The sequence below is a fragment of the Mauremys mutica genome, chromosome 21, assembly GCF_020497125.1.
Source record: "Mauremys mutica isolate MM-2020 ecotype Southern chromosome 21, ASM2049712v1, whole genome shotgun sequence".
Taxonomy (NCBI): Eukaryota; Metazoa; Chordata; order Testudines; family Geoemydidae; genus Mauremys; species Mauremys mutica.
Window position 1 is genome coordinate 14,340,044 of NC_059092.1, and position 17,942 is coordinate 14,357,985.

The following is a 17,942-nucleotide window of genomic DNA, read 5'->3' on the forward strand; positions in this document are numbered from 1 at the left end:
ATGTCTGATGCTATATGGTGTGCAAACCCCCACCCTGCAGTATACTGGGCTGCAAGAGGATGTGTGGTTCTCTTCTAGTGAGCATGGTGACGGCTCAGAGGCATAAAGGACTGGCACCTGCTGGAGAAGGGGGCTGGGTTGATGAAGGCTGCAGGATCAGCTCTTTTCTGTTTCAGGAGGTTTCTGATCATTCTGGCCCTCCCACATGCTATTGCTCATTAGCTCATTCAGGAACAGCCCAGCATGGCCAGTGCAGAGAGAGTCCAGGAAAGGTGAGTTCCTAAAAGCCATGTGATGGAAAGTCAGAACCTCCAAACCTAGGTCACTACCTTGGCCACAAAGAGAGGGGTTCTGGTGTCTCATTTCTCTCAGAATAAGTTGCTGGGATTCATGTACCCAGTGTGGAAGGATCTGGGATATTAGCACCCCCCTGTTAATACCTGCCAAGGTGAGCATAGCAGCCCAAGTGAAGGAACTTGGACTCCAGACCAAGCCCAGAGGATTGTGGCTAGTGGTGTGTGTAACTGCTTCCCACAGAGGGGCAGGGCAGTGACTGAGCTACACAACCAGCTCCCTGGAACAGACGATCCCAGGGCAGGGCACGGTCGGCATCAGCTGCAGCACGTTCCCTGATACCCTCCTGCAAAGGCAGCATCTGAGCTGCAAGGCCCCTGCCCTCTTCTGTGAGCACCAACGAGTTCGGAAATGTCTTCACCCACCTCACAGTAAGTTTGGCTGGAAGGAAAGAGGGTCTTAAAGGTCGACCCAAATCCGATGACGTTGAAGAGGCAGGCCGGTGCCAGGCTCTTCAGTATGACCAGCAGGGCGTCCTGTGAGGGTGAAGGAAGTAAAAGTGAACACATGTCAGGAAGCCTGATATCTGATTGGCAGCCTGAGCTTTACCGGCAGCACCACCCTCCTGGCTTTCCTTCTCCACGTTAACGTCACCACTCCCCTGCATTTGGCTGCATGCCGTTCAATAACACAAGAGAATAACACGGCTTGGTTCACAGAATCATAGAAATGCAGGGCTGGAAGGGACCTCAAAAGGTCACCAAGTCCAGCCCCCGGCACTGAGGCAGGGCCAAGTAAATCTAGACCCTCCCTGACAGCTGTTTGTCCAGCTTGTTCTTAAAACCTCCAGTGATGGGGATTCCACACCCTCCCTTGGAAGCCTGTTCCAGAGCTTAGCTACCCTTAGAGTTAGCAAGTTTTTCCTAATCCTAATCCTTGCTGCAGATTAAGTGCATAATTTCTTGTCCTATCTTCAGTGGACATGGGGAACAATTGATCATCGTCCTCTTTGTAACAGCCCTTAACATATCTGAAGAGTGTTAACAGGTCCCACCTCAGTCTTCTTTTCTCAAGCTTGGATTTTTTTAACCTTTCCTCATCGGTCAGGATCTTTAACCTGCTTATCATTTTTGTTGTTCTCCTCTGGATTCTTCTAATTTGTCCATATCTTTCCTAAAGTGTGGCACCCAGAATTGGACACACAACTCCAGCTGAGTCCTCACTAGTGATGAGTAGAGTGGGACAATTAGTTCATGTGTCTTACATACAACATTCCTGTTAATACACCCCAGAATGATATCAGCCTTGTTCACAACTGCATCACACTGATTTGTGATCCACTATCACCCCCAGATCCTTTTCAGCAGTACGACCACCCATTCTGTAGTCATGTCTTTGAGTTTTCCTTCCCAAGTGAAGTACTTTGCACTTTCCTTTGTTAAATTTCATTGTGTTGATTTCAGCTCATTTCTCTAATCGGTCACAGTTATTTTAAATTTTAATCGAATCCTATTCTTCAAAGTGCTAGCCTCCCCTCCCAAATTGGTGTCATACTCAAATTTTATATGCACACTCTCCATTCCATTATCCAAGTCTTAAGGAAAATATTGAATAGTACCAGACCCAGGACTGACCCCTGCGGGACCTCACTAGATACAGCGTCCCAGTTGGACAGCGAACCATTGATAATTACTCTTTGAGTAGGGTCTTTCACCCTGGTGCACACCCACTTTATAGTAATTTCATCTAGACCACAATTGCCTAGTTTACTTTTACATGATTCACACATTAAGAAAACACTGCATGCATCTGATTGCTAGTCTTCCCCCAAAAAGCTCCTCGGGACAGAGGTGGGTAGTATGCACCCAAAAATGTAAGATTTTGGGGTGGGTTTTAATAAGAGGCTTCACAGAACTTTAATAGAATTGTTTTCATGAACTTAAAAAAAATCAATGTAAACCATTTTTGGATAGAAATCTTCTCGTGTGTATTGTGTGAGAAACTATCTGGCGTGGTTTTTTTCTTGTGCAAAGTGCACAAAATAAACAAAACAGCATAAATACTGAAAAAAGTAATTTGTTTTTTTAATTTTTTAAAAAACTGCTCTCTCAGTGTGAATGATGCAAGGTGTGAATATCAACACAGGTAAGGATGCTTCATTTTCCAATGAATGATTTTTTGCCTGAAAAATTCTCTTTAACTTTCCCTTCTGATCTGGTTCTTTTTATTAGAGAAAAGAAATGTAACTGATCTCATATCATGCATGGTGGGAATGGAATGCTCCAGGATAAAGGGTGCTGCTCGTTTTGACAACAAACAGGAGACAGTGGATATGGAGTTTGCTTGTGAAGAAGAGGATGGTTAAAGGCCAAGTGCAGGTCAGTGATTTGTGGTGTTCCAGAGTGGTTTAGTGTTGTGTGTTTACATGAGGATGAGATCATACAGTTGTCAGTTTGCTGTGGGCAGCAGAAACCCAAGAGCCAGGGCCTGAGAGAATAGCTCCTAAGGTCAACGGAAGTGGGAGAGTCTCCTCACTTTTCATTGACGGAGGCATGGATTAGATGACCCAAAAGGCCAGCAAGTTAAAAATATACCACTTCCAACTGAAGGGGAATTTTAGATTATCAGATGGTAACTGCCCGTTTGTAACTTGGCCACAGCACCAGAGTTCAGCTCTTATGGTTTTTTCAAAGCCTAGTAAAGTTCATGGAAAAATGCCATGGAGCTTTGGATCAGATCCTTAAAGTCTCATGGGAACTTTATTGACCACAAGTTGATAGCACCTCTCTAGCTTCATGGCCACCCCAAATTCATTCCTACAAATAGTGCATCACATCTGCAAGGCATCCAGGTCTGGAACTCCCAGTGACTTCAGTGTGGGGGTTATGTCTGAGCCCTGTACTGTTTCTCTCACACACACACACACACACACACACACACACCTCATGACTGGCTGAAAACAGTCATGTGACAAGTGAGTAAGTTTGCATTGGAGACTCTCTGAGAGGTAAACAATACAGAGATCTGGAGCAATGTTAACCTATGAACATGGATGCATTTTGACTGGCTGCAGAGGAGTTAGGGAAAACTGTTATTCACCTCTGAGTTAGTGAGAGAACATATTCAAATTGCTGCTTCCTGAAAGGTTCAGCAGAGGTGATTTTTTCCCCCAGGATCTTGAAGTTGATATCTTTAGAAGTAGTTTTCAAAAACAGATTTCCAGATATTTCTAATGAACCAATTCAAGGGTATGTTACAAATACGGACTTCACCTTTCAGCGAGCAGGAAGATGTATCGCTCCTTGAGGTAACTATTGATCACAGATCCATAAACCTAGATGTTCACCTCAAGAGAAGTCAATATCTGCTTCTTATTCCATGTTTGCCAATATATATATGCTTGACACAGTCACACTTACCGCCCTGTATATAGTGGTTTTGAAATGGTGAGCTGCATTAGAGCAGGATCATCAGAATGAAATCAGCGGCAGGAAATTAAAAGCGTTGAGCTTTCCCCCTTAACATTTTAGTCTGGGCTTCTCTTCATTCCCAAACTGAATTCCCTCCCCCTCCACCTCCAATTACACACACACACACAGCACAAGCACCAAATTACTCCCTATCCATTCATTTTAGATTCATTTTAATCTACGGATAGCTCTGTTGTCACATGGCACCGTTTTCATACCGTGCAGCTCCATTTCCTCCTTCTAACACATCCAAGTTCATCCCATGCAATTTATAGTCCAAGCTGATGACTATGCAAATGTTATTCAATCAAGTTCAATCCATCCAAAATGCATTAAAAGCAGCAACTGCATTCATTTACAAATGACAGAAGCCAGGAGAAAACAGGAGAGTGGGGCTTTTTTTTTTCTCAAGATATGTTGCCTTGAAAGGTGGACTCTCCTTTTCTTTAGAAGTAGAAGGGAAAGGGTGGGCTGGCAAGCATCCTTCTTCCATTCAGGATGGCCACATGACTGGAAATCTTCAAGGGCATTTCATACCAGCAGTTCCATTTCAGTACCAGGGACAGTTCCCTCTGTGCTACCCCGGTGAATTTCACCCCTAGAAAGCAGCTATTGTAGGCAAGGATTTTCAAAGGAGTTTAAGGGAGTTAGGTACGTAAATCCAGGGTGCCTAATTCCCTTGGCTTCCTTTAAAAATCCCAGCCATCAAGAATAATGGGTTACATTCAGCACTGATGTAACTGCTAGGGTAGGGTTACACAGGGTGGACTGTATGTCAGAAAATAGGTGGAAAGTGACAGTCACTGGGTTTGTACAAGAGTGTAATTTACACAGCTTCCTGCATCAGCCTGAAATTATTTTTGAGGTCTCCCATGCAAATAATGACCAGGCTTGACCTGCTTAGCTTGTAAGAATTAATGAACCCATAGTTCATTAATGTTAAATAACATTACACAACACCAATCCCTGGTATAGTACGTCTCCTCCCTAGATTGCACCCTGCTACACAAAGATGGGCACAGATTAGTTTAGTTACTAAATAACAATGATCTTTCACAGTTATATAGGGCAGTGGTTCTCATGGCTAAGGACCAGGACTAGGCCTCAGGAGATATGGGTGTGTCAGGTGAGTCACTGAATCTCTCTGTGTTTCAGTTCCCCAACTGTAAAATGGGGGTAATAGCCCTTCCTTTCTCGCACCCTTTGTCTGTCCTGTCTATTTCGATTGTAAGGAAGTTGTGTATGTACAGCGCCTGGCACAACGGGGCCCTGAATTCAGTTGGAGATTCTAGGTGCTGCTCTCAAAAATATAAAGTAAATTATAACAACTAACCTTGCCTAAAACACCCCTGGGAAGAAGATATTATCCCCCTTGGCAGGTGGATAAACTGAGGCCCGGGGAGATAAGTGACTTGCCCTAGTCCACATAGTGAATCAGTAGCTGAGCTGGGACTAGAATCGAGATTTTCTGACCACTAGATAGCGCTCCTCTGAGTGGGAAGGAATGCACACAGAGTAGAACAGAAGCTCCTAATGACTATCAGGTTGTAAAATGGGGGGCGGGAGGAGCAGTGTTTCCTTGCACATCAGTGAAGTAATCTTTCATCTCCAGCTGCTCTGACATCTCAGTGTAGTCCTTTGGCGATACCATGGCAGGGAACAGTCAGCTCTGTTTCCTAAGTGGCCCGTGGGTCTCACACTTGCAAAGGTGAGAGCAGGGCCGGCTCCAGGGTTTTTGCCGCCCCAAGCGGCGGGGAAAAAAAAAAAGCCACGATCGCGATCGGCGGCAGCTCCACCGCGCCGCTTTCTTCTTCAGCGGCAATTTGGCGGCAGGTCCTTCTCTCCGAGAGGGACTAAGGGGCCCGCCGCCGAAGAGCCCGACGTGTCGCCCCTTCCCCTTGCTGAGCTGGTGCCTGGAGCCGGCCCTGGGTGAGAGAAGTGCTAGTGCCTGGCAGAACGGGACTGCTTGCTTTTCAAAGAATGACAAAGGGAATTTTGAACGGGGTGACACTTAAATCTACTTCTTTTAAATTCACGTGTGCACGCACAAACACGCACGTATGCACCCACGCCCGCACACGGACACACATGTGCGTACATAAGATTGAGGGTACGAGGCTTTCGCGGCCCCCAGGCAGGCTCCGGCTCTCTGCACAAGGGTTCCCTGTACAAACGAACCCTTCCAGAACTCTGCCAACAGCCAGCGCACAGCAGGCAGAGCTCTCGTTCTCTGCGGGCGGGGGCCTTCCTAATCCTGTTCCCATGGAAACAAGAGCCAGCCTGGCAATGGTAAGACTTTGAACAGGGCTCCCGCTGGCGGGCCTCAGGTGACTATGCCCGGAAAGGGGATGCTCCAGGGCCCAGGACTGAGCTCCTGCACTGGTCGGGGGTTCTCCATCCACCTGGCTCACCCCAGACACGGGTGGGACGGTGGGAAGAGAGGGTGTGGCAGCACCCCTGGCACTGAGCTAATTCAGTGGCTCTCCCAGGTATTCTCTGCCAGCAGGGCATCCACCTGCAACTTGGAGCTGCCCTTTCCTGGCAGAAATTCCAGGGGAAGGGTGGCTTTGCAAACCCCACCTGCCCTCCGCCGGGCTAGGGGATGTAGCAGCCCCTGCTGGCTCAGGAAAATGTAACACGCAGGGGTGAACTGACCCCAGAGAGTCCGGAAAGAAATCTTTCCAGGGCTGCCCCTCCCAAAACTGCAGCTGCTCACTGAGACCTACCAGGGCCAGCTGGCAAACACAGACCTGGCCTCTGACTGCAATAGGCAGAGACAAGAATCATTAAATAGTGACCAGAGCGATTTCCCCGTCGATGGCTGTAGGAGTTTCTAGGAGGGAAGTCTGGCTCAGTCCTGGCCTGTACAGTTATACCAGACAGTGGTGCACAGCCAGGCTCCGGCCTGATCTACACCCTTTTCAGGGGATGTCTGCATTGCAGCCAGGGCGGGTGAATGGCCGGTCTGTACTTGCTTGTACAGCTGGTGCTGAAGCCTGCAGTGTGGCATCCTCACTTCCGTTGTTAGCAGCTCACTAGAGTACATCTAGCACGCGTTTGTCTACCCAACCTGCCATTCCCACAGGGTAGATGTCCCTGAAGTCGCTGGGGGAAGCTGGCACTGAATCCATCCCAAAGGAAGAATATTTGCCAGCCATACCCAAGCCCCCTGTCTTACTGCCCATCTTCTATTATTTCACTCCTGAGGGGGCCATTCCGCAAAGCACTTAATGGGACCTCCAAGAACTAAATAGTCATCTTGGTTCACATAGGGCCCAATCCTGTGAACTGTATTCATATAAATAGCCCCACTGAACTCACGGAGTCTCCTCATGTGAGTAAGGTTTGCAGGACTGATCCAAAATGCACTGAAAACAATGGAAAGGCTCCCATTGACTTCTATGGGCCTTGGCCAAAGCCAGTTACCATAATGTCCTCAAAATAATACGACATGTTTATATAGTGTTATAGCTCATAGGTAGGGCCCTACCAAATTCCCGGCCATGAAAAACACGTCGCGGACCGTGAAATCTGCTCTTTTGTGTGCTTTTACCTTATACTATACAGATTTCATGGGGGAGACCAGGGTTTCACAAACTGAGAGTCCTGACCCAAAAGGGAGTCACAAAGGTTATTTTAGGGGGGGTTGCAGTATTGCCATCCTTACTTCTCCACTGCCTTCAGAGCTGGGCGGCCGGAGAGCAGCAGCTGTTGGCAGGGGCCCCAGCTCTGAAAGGCAGTGTCCTGCCAGCAGCAGTGCAGAAATAAGGGTGGCAATATCATACCGTGCCATCCTTACTTCTGTGCTGCTGCTGGCAGCGGTGCTGCCTTCAGATCTGGGCTCCCAGCCAGCAGCCACCGCTCTCCAGCTGCCCAGCTCTGAAGGCAGCGCCACCGCCGCCAACAGCAGCGCAGAAGTACGGGTAGCAGTACCGCAACCCCCCCTACAATAACCCTGCAACCCCCCCAACTCCATTTTGGGTCAGGATTCCTACAGTTACAACACTGACATTTCAGATTTAAATAGCTGAAATCATGAAATTTATGATTTTTAAAATCCTATGACTGTGAAATGGACCAAAATGGACCATGAATTTGGTAGGGCCCTATTCATATGTACCTCTGGATTACAGCGCATGCGGCACATCCTCTGGCATATGCACTTGTACCTAGCTACCTCGACAGCTCAATGTCACCCTCCGCTGATATAGTCATGGTGCAATGCAGCAGCTCTTCAACACTGCACGGCAAAACTACAAGGCAGTTTAGCACAGGCCACAAATAACTCATTTACCAGTTACAGCTGCAAAGGGAATTTAAACAGGTACATTATTGATTATTATCTCTAATGGCACCTTCTAGACAAAGAGCTCAAAGTTCTTCACACATTCCACCGAGATAGGTACATGTTATTATTTTGCTTTTACAGGTAGGAAAACAGAGGCACCGACTGGTGAAATGACTTGCCCAGGGTCACAGAGCAGGTCAGTGGCAGAATGCCACCTACAGAGTGACTAGCACCAACCACTTCCTGCAGTGGTTTGAGTTTCTTTGGGGGTCTTCCATCGAAGTACTGACCTGTCCCAACCCTCTGTGAAGTTTGACAGACAGAGATAGAATGGCTGAAGAACACATTATATGCAAACCAGTGAGGTGCTGAAAACAAAACTGCTTTGGATTTGTTCCAGCCACAGAAGGGACACCCAGAGAGCCAAAAGAGATGGGCAGAGATGATTCATCAGCACTTAAAGAAACCCTTTTGCTAGCTAATATTTAACCAGAGTTTAATGCTCAGCCAATTCCCCTCAACTGCAGACCCTTAGGAGTCGCGTTTTACCCCTGTGGTACCTTGACGCGGCTGATGTTTGTGCCGCTCATGCTCCCGCTGCGGTCGATCAGAAATATAAACTCCCCCTGGGTTTTCCTGAGGTCTGGCTGGCTGCTTCTCAGGTCAGGGCAGAAGTTCAGCATGATCACGGGGTGGTGAGGGATGTCCTTGTTGAGACGTTTCCTGATGATTTCCGTCTGCAACAAGCAAGAAATGAACTCGAGAGGAAGGGCACCGGTGTTGCTGCTTATCGGTAAAACCCCTCCATGTATTCTCCCTTCCCCCCAGCTCTAGGCATGAATCAAAGCCATGTTAGATGGCACAGTGTTAAAAGCACCTGAGCTCCGTCTCTGCTCCCCACATTCCTGCCCCCCATGGAGCAGCTCCAGTGCTCAATGACATGTCTGATTTCTGTCAGGGAAGATGCACTCTGGAAGGCAAATGCTGCATGAGACCCCCAATCAGAGACTACCTCTGGATTGACTGCCTGCATGAATGCACACTGGGAACACAACCAATCTACATCTTATGGCAGAGGAGCTCCGAACACTTTATTGAGTAAGCCTCTCTGGATGAAGTCGGTAAGTGTTATTAGCATGTGCATTTTACATCTGGGGAAACTGAGGCACAGAGCCCTTAAGTGACTTGCTCAAGGTCATACAGTGATTAAATGGCAGAGCTAGGAACAGAACACACGACAACCTCAAGCATTGTACCACATCTAAACGGGGCACAATGGCTGGCTCTGTTATTTTCTGCTGATTCTGTTTTTTTCTACCTGTTTTTTTTTAATCATATTTTATCACATACATTAAAATACCTGCCCTACCACTCCAGGTATAATTGCAATAGAAAACTGCATGCTACGTAGTTTCTTTACTACACATCATACCTCAGACCTATTGGCTTTTTGCTTTTTTTTCATTTTACTATATGTATCAATCTTCATTTTAAAAAATCAATAACATTGAACTTTTTAAAAAAAAAAGAGGCCCCACGATGCTTTTAGACTCCTCTTTGTTCTGTGTATTATGATTATTTATTTATATTACCATAATGCCCAGGAACCCCAGTCATGGGCTTGTACCCCATTGTGTTAGGTGCTGTACAACAACAGAACAAAAAGCCGACAGCGCCTCAGCTGACGTGAATCAGTGGAGCTCCACTGACTTATGGAGCAACACTGGTTTATACCAGCTGTGAGTCTGGCCCTTTGTCCCAGCTCTGCGGTATTGAAACACACTCTTAAGCAAACAGTTTTTCTGGAAGAAAAAAAAAAGAAAGAAAGAGAGAAAAAACCAAGGCTGCCGATTCTCTCTGATTTCATGGGAAGTTCACAAACCTTCTGCCTGAATGATTGGTCTTATTTTATCCAGCCAGTGAGGCTTCCAGCCCCAGGGCCCTCTATAACATCATTACTAACCCTTCTTTTTCTGTACTGGTCTGCACATACTGCTGATCTCTCCCCAGCTCAGCCCCACTTTGGGTGGATCTGCACACAGAGGCTTCATTTGTCAGCGACACAGGCAGACTTTCTCTCCCCCTGCCGCCTGTGGAAATGCATATCACATTTACAGGAAAAAGTACAGAACCCTGTAGTTACATTAGCCTGGCTATAAATGACAAGGGCTAGCGACTCTCATGCTTCAGCATCTAAATTGCTCTGGCAGGGTTGGGAAGTCATTTTGCTCCCAGCCCCCATTCTAATGTCACATTGTTTCACACCTTCCTCAGAAGCATGCAGCATTGGCCTCTGTCAGAAAGCAGATTAAAGGGGCCATTGGTGTCTTCCAGCATAGTAATTGCTATTCAGCCATATACAGACTGGAATAACACCTCTGGATTTGAGCACCTCACAAGGGACGCCTGGTGTCAGCCGAGAGATGGAGACAGCTTGCTGCCTGGATGAGTCCCCTGTGCATGGGATGACCCGTCCTAGGAAAATTGAACAGAAGGACAGGCCGCATGAAGACAAGCCCTGAGCAGAAGGGTGGGTCCTGCTGAAGATGTTTTTGAGTTCATCGTATGCATAGAAGCATCGGCTTAAACGGGACCGTAAGGGTCATCTAGTCTAACCCCCTGCCAAGATGCAGGATTTGTTGTGTCTGTGCCATCCATGACAGATTCCTTTGTCTTTGGACTTTAATACCCTGAAAGATAATACCCAGAGAGCTAAAGCACCACTGCACTGTACCCACAACCAACCATCCCAGACGCCAGGACAGGGTGAGTAGTGCCCCGCTGGGCCACCGCAAAAGCAGACTCTGTCACACTTTTCTTCACAGCACCCCTGTGCCACAGGCAAGCACCACCCCCATTCTGCAGATGGGGAAATCACGCATGGTAAGTGACTTGCCCATGGTCACATCAAAGCCCAGGGTGGAGCTGGGGGCTGAACCAGGGTCCCCTGAGTCTAAAGCCAGTGCCTGCTGCACTAGGCTGTTCTGCAGGTGAGAATGCTGGGAGGCACTCAGAACCTCACAAGGTTAAAGGAGCCTCAGCCGAGCAGGGCCCAATCCTGGCAGCCCTATAAGCACGGGCCTCCCAATGACTTCAGAGGGAGTTTTGCAAGGGAAGCCTTGGTAAACAGGACACCAAGGGCAGATCTACACCGCAATGCAAGGCCAGGGTTAATGGCACTCGAGACAGGGCTTGAGCATCTATACTGATTGCCAGCCCTAGGTAAAGAATATTTTAACCTGGGCCCGAACTCGGGGCTCTGGGGGTCTACACTGCAGTAGGCAGACCCGAGTCCAACCAATTGTATCCCAGACTTCCTAGCACCCTCCCGAAATGTGGCCACTCTCACCCATGGTGGGTGGCGCAGTGTGGGAAAGCTTGCTGCCTGTTACGGGAAGTTTGAGCAACCCGCCAACACATCCTGCCGAGCCAGCCTTTTGGGCTGCGTCCTTCCAGCAGCCAGAGCCAGCGACATTAAGGAGGTGCCATTTCAAGCACTTCTCTTGCTTCAGCTTGAAGCCCATTTCAGGATGTAGGCAGAGCTTCCATGAGACGCTGGTGGGCATTTCGGCAGCGTTTTCTGACCCCTGGAAGGCACTGGACAGATCTAATGCTGGAGCAGGAGGGGGAGGATGCAGACATGGCAGACTTGAGCTGGCTGATGCTGCTCACTTGGTACAGCCGTTCATGCCCCCTGTGTCGACCGGCGCTTCTGGAGCAGGGCCATAAGCACAGGCTGGTGGGATCACATCATCCTGCAGACCTGCGATGACCAGCTGTGGGTCCAGAAATGTTGCATGAAGAAAGCTGTATTTCTGCAGCTCTGTGAACAGATCCAACCCTCCAGCTCAAAGACACTCACATGAGGGTGGCCTGGCCGGTCCAGAAGTGGGTTGCTATCACCGTCTGGACGCTGGCTATCCCACACTGCTACAGGTCCATTGCCAACCAGTTTGAGATTGAAAAGTCAACGGTGGGTAAAATGGTGGCAGAGGTTTCTGAGGGAGTGAGGGGTGTGGTTGACCCCAAGATGGCGGGCATAAACGATACGCCTGAAGTAATTGCTCACTTGTTTCCAGACTGCGCCAGGGCCATTGATGGGACCCGTGTGCCCATACTTTGCCCTCCTCCAGGAGCACAAGTCCAAAACCTGCAAAGGGTGCTACTACACTGTAGTGCAGGCCCTCGTGAACGACAAAGGGCGATTTAGGAACGTACGGGTTGGCTGCACTGGAAGAGTTCATGATACCAGGGGTTTGGTTTTTTTTTTGCCAATTGGGAGTCTACATTCATGGACACACGGAGCCATTATTCCCGCCGCGTGACCCTGTCATAAACGGCCTCACTGTCCCCACTGCTATTCTGGCCTTTTGTATTGGCTTTTGAAACCAGCCCCTGATCTCGGAGGCCCTGGCAAAAGAAGGTTTAATTCCACTCTCAGCAGATGGAGAATGGTGGTTGAATGAGTTTGGCAGGCTGAAATCCCCTTGGAGATGTCTACGGAACCCTTTGGATCCCAATGACATCAGTGCTGTCCGCCTCCCTGTGGCTTGTTGTGCTCGTCACAGTCTTTGTGAAGCCAGAGGTGAGCCGTTTCCCCCCGAATGGGGCTATGGCAGCGAGGGGCTGCTGGCCCATTACACTCAGCCAGAAAGTGCACCTGCCACAGCTGCAGCTGGATGCACCCGGGCAACAGAAGTCAGGGATGCTTTGTGCTCCCACCTTATGGACTTGCATGGGCCAATGGAAGAGGGAGACCAGTACCTGTCTGAATGTGCTTGTGGCCGGGGGTAAGGGGGTGTTGATGGCTTGTGTAGGCTGCGGGGTGAGAAAAAGTGTGCCAGGCCTTCCTGGCTCCCTGCTGGCGGCCCAATGCTCCTACTACACCCCATCCCAGGAAGGAGCAGTGGAGGTGGGCCCTCCAGTCTGCCTAGAAAGGCTGCATGGAAGCAGCCAATCAGAGCCCAGCCGGCTCAGCTAAAAGGAGCTGCAGGGCCTTTGTGGGTCGGTTCTTGGCTGGGACCAGAGGGAGGAAGGGAGGAATGGGGTTCCCCTCTGGCCACAGGCACTGAACTGGCTATTATTGGACCTGGGAGAGAGAGGCCTAAGAACTCTAACCCGAAGGTAGCAGGTGGAGGTCAAGGGAGCAGGTGGGAAGAGGCCCAGGGAGTGCAGCAGCAACTATCTGAAGGGACCCATACGTGGCTGCTGTTTATAGGGTCCCAGGGTTGGGACCCGGAGTAGGGGGCGGGACAAGCCTTTGGAAGCCAGAATGAAGGGCTGGATTTAAAGGACCCAGAGATGGGGCTGGAGACCCTGCTGAGGGGAGGCAGTTTGTTGACTCATTGATACCCTGGAAGAGGACTGAGTCACCGAAGACCCGCCTAGCGAGTTCAGCCACCTACAAAGGGTGCCAGGAGTGGGGGAAAGGATTGCAGTACTGCTCCCAGCCACTAGGAGGCACTCAGGAGGTGAGTGTCGCCTGTCACAGGGAGGTTGATTGTCATGCATTATATTCGTGAATGACGTGACCACTATGAAAGGGGATGGGTGGGGGACAGTCTGGATTGATGTAAATAACCGACGTAAGGACTGAGACATGGGTTTTGCATGCCACTTCCCAGTTGTCCCTTATCACGTGTTTGCCTTTATTAGGTGAAATACACATTACATGCTGTGTTGCAGTGATGGCAATAAGGTTTCTTTATGAAATCAAAACTTTTATTTTGACACATTTATTGGACAAGTACCATAGGAAACTGTTGCAGGGCAGGCCAGTTGCCCTTAACACCCCAAAACACCAGCAACACCCAAACCTTTAAAAGTTACCAAGAATAAAGAGCATAAACACATGCAAACAATGAAACTAGGTACGAGACAACCCCACCTGCTACTGCATCTCCCCTGAGACCCCTGTTCTCCTTTCCCTGTTTGCCATGGAGGGGGGGCGGGTGAAAGCATCCATAGGGGAGGGGTTCACCAGGGAGGACTGCATGGGGCACATTTGCCCTGCTCAGCCACTCATAGGGCCCTACTGCATGGACCATCCAGCCATGGAGGTGTCCAAGCTGCTCCCGGAGTGCAGGGCAGGGTACCACGGAGGGGCAGCAGCTGGCCACCTGGAAGCCCTGAGAGACAGCAGCTGCTCAAAGAATTCTCTCTGTAGCCCTCTCTCTTCCTCCTTTAACCGCCATTCCTGTTCCAGGAACTGCGAAGCTCTTGTGTCATCCCCCTGTCCTCAAGCTGCGAAGCCAGCCCGAGCCTTTCTGCTTGCCTCTCCCGGCATGTTTTTCCTCTCGCCCAAGTCCCTTCGCCTTTGGTACTCGACCTGCTTGTTGGCCTTGTCCAGAACTCCAACCATAAATTAATCCCGGAACAGCTTCCGCTTGGGACACGCCGTGAAGGTCCAGTGAGCCAGGCTTCTGCATGTGGGCGAGCTGCGGAGATATTGCCACCTGATATCACGCACCGTTATTGCCCTGAATAGCTCAGTGCAGGAGCCGAGGGGAAAAAAATCAGTTTGGAATTTCCAGAACAGAAAATGTTACTTTCTGAGACTGAATGTCACTACCTTGGCAGAGGGCTGCTCAGACCACGAAAGCTTCCGGCACCCAGCCGGATTCATTGCAGTGAAAGCAGTGCTGAGAGAATGGGAAATTCGAAACCGCAATGTAAAACAAAAAATGGAATTTAGGGGGAGGTTGGTGACAGCGCTTCTCTATCATTTCAGACATTGCACATTTTGGAGGACGGACCAGTCCTTGTGGTGCCCGACTGGCAAAGCGAGGTGTTCGTCGAAGCTGCTGGTGGGACACTGAGCATGGATGCCACTGACGTATTCCCACGTATGGTGACTGAACTGCACAGCTACGAGTGGAGTGGGCTGGTGAGCTGCCAAGACGACCCTGAAATGGGACTGCTTCTCTGGAGTTCCTGCTCTGGGAAAAGTTTGCAGCTGTCAGCACTCAGGACTGGGTCAGAATTCATGACGAGGGAATCAACAGGATGCTGCGTTTGTATCCGAATGTCTTAGTGCCTCTCCACAACTTCCAATGCAGCCTGTTAGGCCTGCATGCAAACACACAGACCTCTTGTGTAAACACAAAAATGGAGCCAGAAACTTACCAGGCTCACGGGCAGTTTCTCGCTCTCTCCCGTTTGTGCGGCCAGTTCCGTGGCGGGCTGTTCCGCTGGGGGGGCATGAAAAAGCTCCACTGAGGCTGGCCCAGGATGTGCTGCGGCTGCTCCTGTGGCAAAGCCTCCTCTGGGATCCGTTTAATCAGCAGCGTCACTTCATTTGCCTCATTCGGCACCTCCTGCTGGCTCCCATCGATTTTCTGTGCTGGCTTCTGAGGCTCGCAGGGCACCGTCCTGACCAGGTGATCAGGCCCCACCAGTGGCTTTGGTGCTCAACGCCGTCCCCAGCACTTGATCAAACTCATCACAAAATGGGCACAGTGTCAGCGAGCTGCCAGAGGTGCAGTTGTGATTCCTGGTTTTCAGGTACTTCGTCTTGAGCCACTTACTCCATTCCCTGCACTGGTCACCGGTCCGGTAAATTTCCAGCCTCGCCAGCTTCTTCGCTCTTTGGGGGTGTGAATGGTCATTCCCCGTACTTTGACTAAAATCAGTTGTTTTGCTGGCCTCACTCCAGAGACTAACCGAAATCTGGTGGTGTTCCTGCGCCCACGGGGCAGTGCACTCTGTGAAGGACTTCTGGTCAGGATCCATTGCAAATGCCGAAGGTTCTCCTAGGGTGTGGTTACAGCTCAGAGGTCAGAATAAAATGGAAGGGTTAAATGCCGAGCTGCTGTACTAGAGCAAGGCTGGGATGCTTCCATTTCCCTGGAGTTGACCGGCAATTCGTGGAAGAGAGAAGACAAAGGAAGTCGGCCCACTGAATTGTGGGATACTTTTGGTGGACTCCAGGGACCCGAGCCTGGAAGAGGGACCGTATCTACACTGCAAAACAATAGGGCTTGAAACCTGGATCCCACCTTGATGGGCTTCCACCCTTGAGGGGGTCATAGGACTTTGGGTCTGAGCCCAAGTCCGAGAGATTTGTGTGTAGACAGAAGGGGGATTAGGACTTGAGCCTGAGTCGGAGCCAGGTTTACGTTGCAGTGTAGACACACCCTCAGTCAGAGCTACTCGGGGGAAGATGTTTCATCCGTCCCATATCTTCCCCCCACTCCCTTCATCCTTATCCAATTACAATAAACTCATCAGATCTCATCAGCTGCCAGTTGATTCCAGAGCAGTTGTCTCATAATCCAATTCAAACTATTTGCATAACAAAATGAAGAAGGGAAATTAATGCTGAAGTATCCATGTTCATTCATTTAAGCAAAGAGGTGCTCAGTGTCATGCTCTCAGGAGCGGCAATTCTAGCCTGTAATCTACCAGGACACTCAACTCAATGGCTCCTCCGTTAGAGACTAAATCATGTCTATAGGGGACGGAAAGCCCTGCGTAACCGTATCTTTGCTATGGCACCAGCCATACTTAGCTGCTCTGTTCCCAGTGTGATCACACCTCCAGTCCCCCCAGGCATGCAGGTGGGATTCATATTGGAAAATGGTTCTGGAGTCAGACACCCACTGGATAATTTGACAGGCTCAAGACAGAATAATCAGGCAGGCGTCTGAGCAGCAGCGTGGGAGGTTCGTATCCTTCCACCTGCCGCACTCAGAACAGAATTACAGGAGAAGCCTGCAGCGTACTACAGACGAGGCTCTAATCATTGCATCTAATTGCACAGGAAAGAAAAGAACTACAAGAAAATTGTCAACACGTCTTACATGTAATGAACAGTCACAACAACCACCCAGAAAACTGTCGGCGTGACAGCCTGAAGAGGCCCAGGACACGTGGGACCGGGCGCTAGGATAGGTTACATCGCCAGTACTGATAGTGTCGCCCTGTGTGACCTTGGACAGCAATTTTTAAAAGTGGCCACTGATTTTGGATGCCTCCGAGTTAGGTCTTCGACTTGAGGCACCTGATTTTCAGAAGCACTCAGTACCCCCAATTCCAATTGACACCCCCTGCACAGCTACATTGCATGTCAATGTGCCATGACTGTGTGCGCAAATCAAAGAATTGCATTAAAGGGACATGACCACAGGTAGCCATTTGTGCATGCTGTTACTCATTCCGCACTGGAGCCGACCACCTATGCAGACACAGTGACTATTTATTTAGCAATCTAAGGTGTTTGTCATTATAAGTAAATTGTTATGATTATAAGTAATGGAATTAATACTATAATAATATAACACTCAATATTTATAATATACTATAATACTATACTAATGGTTATAAACACTAATTCTATGACGGAGTTTCACCCCATGCTCAGTTAATCAGGAGTGCTACAGAATGTTTCTGCCTTCATCAGCCTTAAGCCCCTGTTCGGGCATGTCTTCACAACAGAGTTAAACCAAGCACTTACCTGGGTTTTATCCTGGGCCAAGGCTCTCTACAGTCCACACACAAAAACCTTCTGCCCAGGTTAGGAGGTGCTTTAACCCCTGGCTAGCTGATCGGGCTTGGGGGAGCTGAGGGGGAGGGGGCTAGAGCCTGGGTTCTGCTTTAACTCTGGCTGGAAGCCACACACTTTGCAGTAACACAAGCTAAATTACTTGAGTACTGAGAGTCCTCCGGTGCCTTCCCACAGTTCCCCCCATGAAGGGCAAAGTTTCCTGCAATTGACACAACTGTCTGGGAAGAGATCCTAGAGCATCTCAGCACAAGGCTCCATGGGCTCTGCCCCCAGACACTCATGGTGAGTGCAGAAACAGTGAGGACACAGTCCTTGGGCAAGGCTTTGCTGTGGGGATGCTCGCACCCGGGCTAGGCTAACCCAGGCACTCAGCCCCCCCGGGCTA

General features: G+C 49.4%; 1 protein-coding gene across 2 annotated transcripts in view; it reads right to left on the bottom strand.

Annotated features, from left to right (window-relative positions):
* Window positions 1–17,942, bottom strand: part of VWA5B1 (von Willebrand factor A domain containing 5B1) — a 70,534-nt gene that overhangs the window by 32,855 nt on the left and 19,737 nt on the right. For both annotated transcript variants that reach the window (XM_044996131.1, XM_044996130.1), the window contains 2 exons: window positions 8,613–8,789; window positions 720–830 (listed from right to left, as the gene is read on the bottom strand). In XM_044996131.1, the coding sequence (XP_044852066.1) occupies window positions 720–830; window positions 8,613–8,789 (288 nt within the window). The remainder of the gene's footprint in view (window positions 1–719; window positions 831–8,612; window positions 8,790–17,942) is intronic.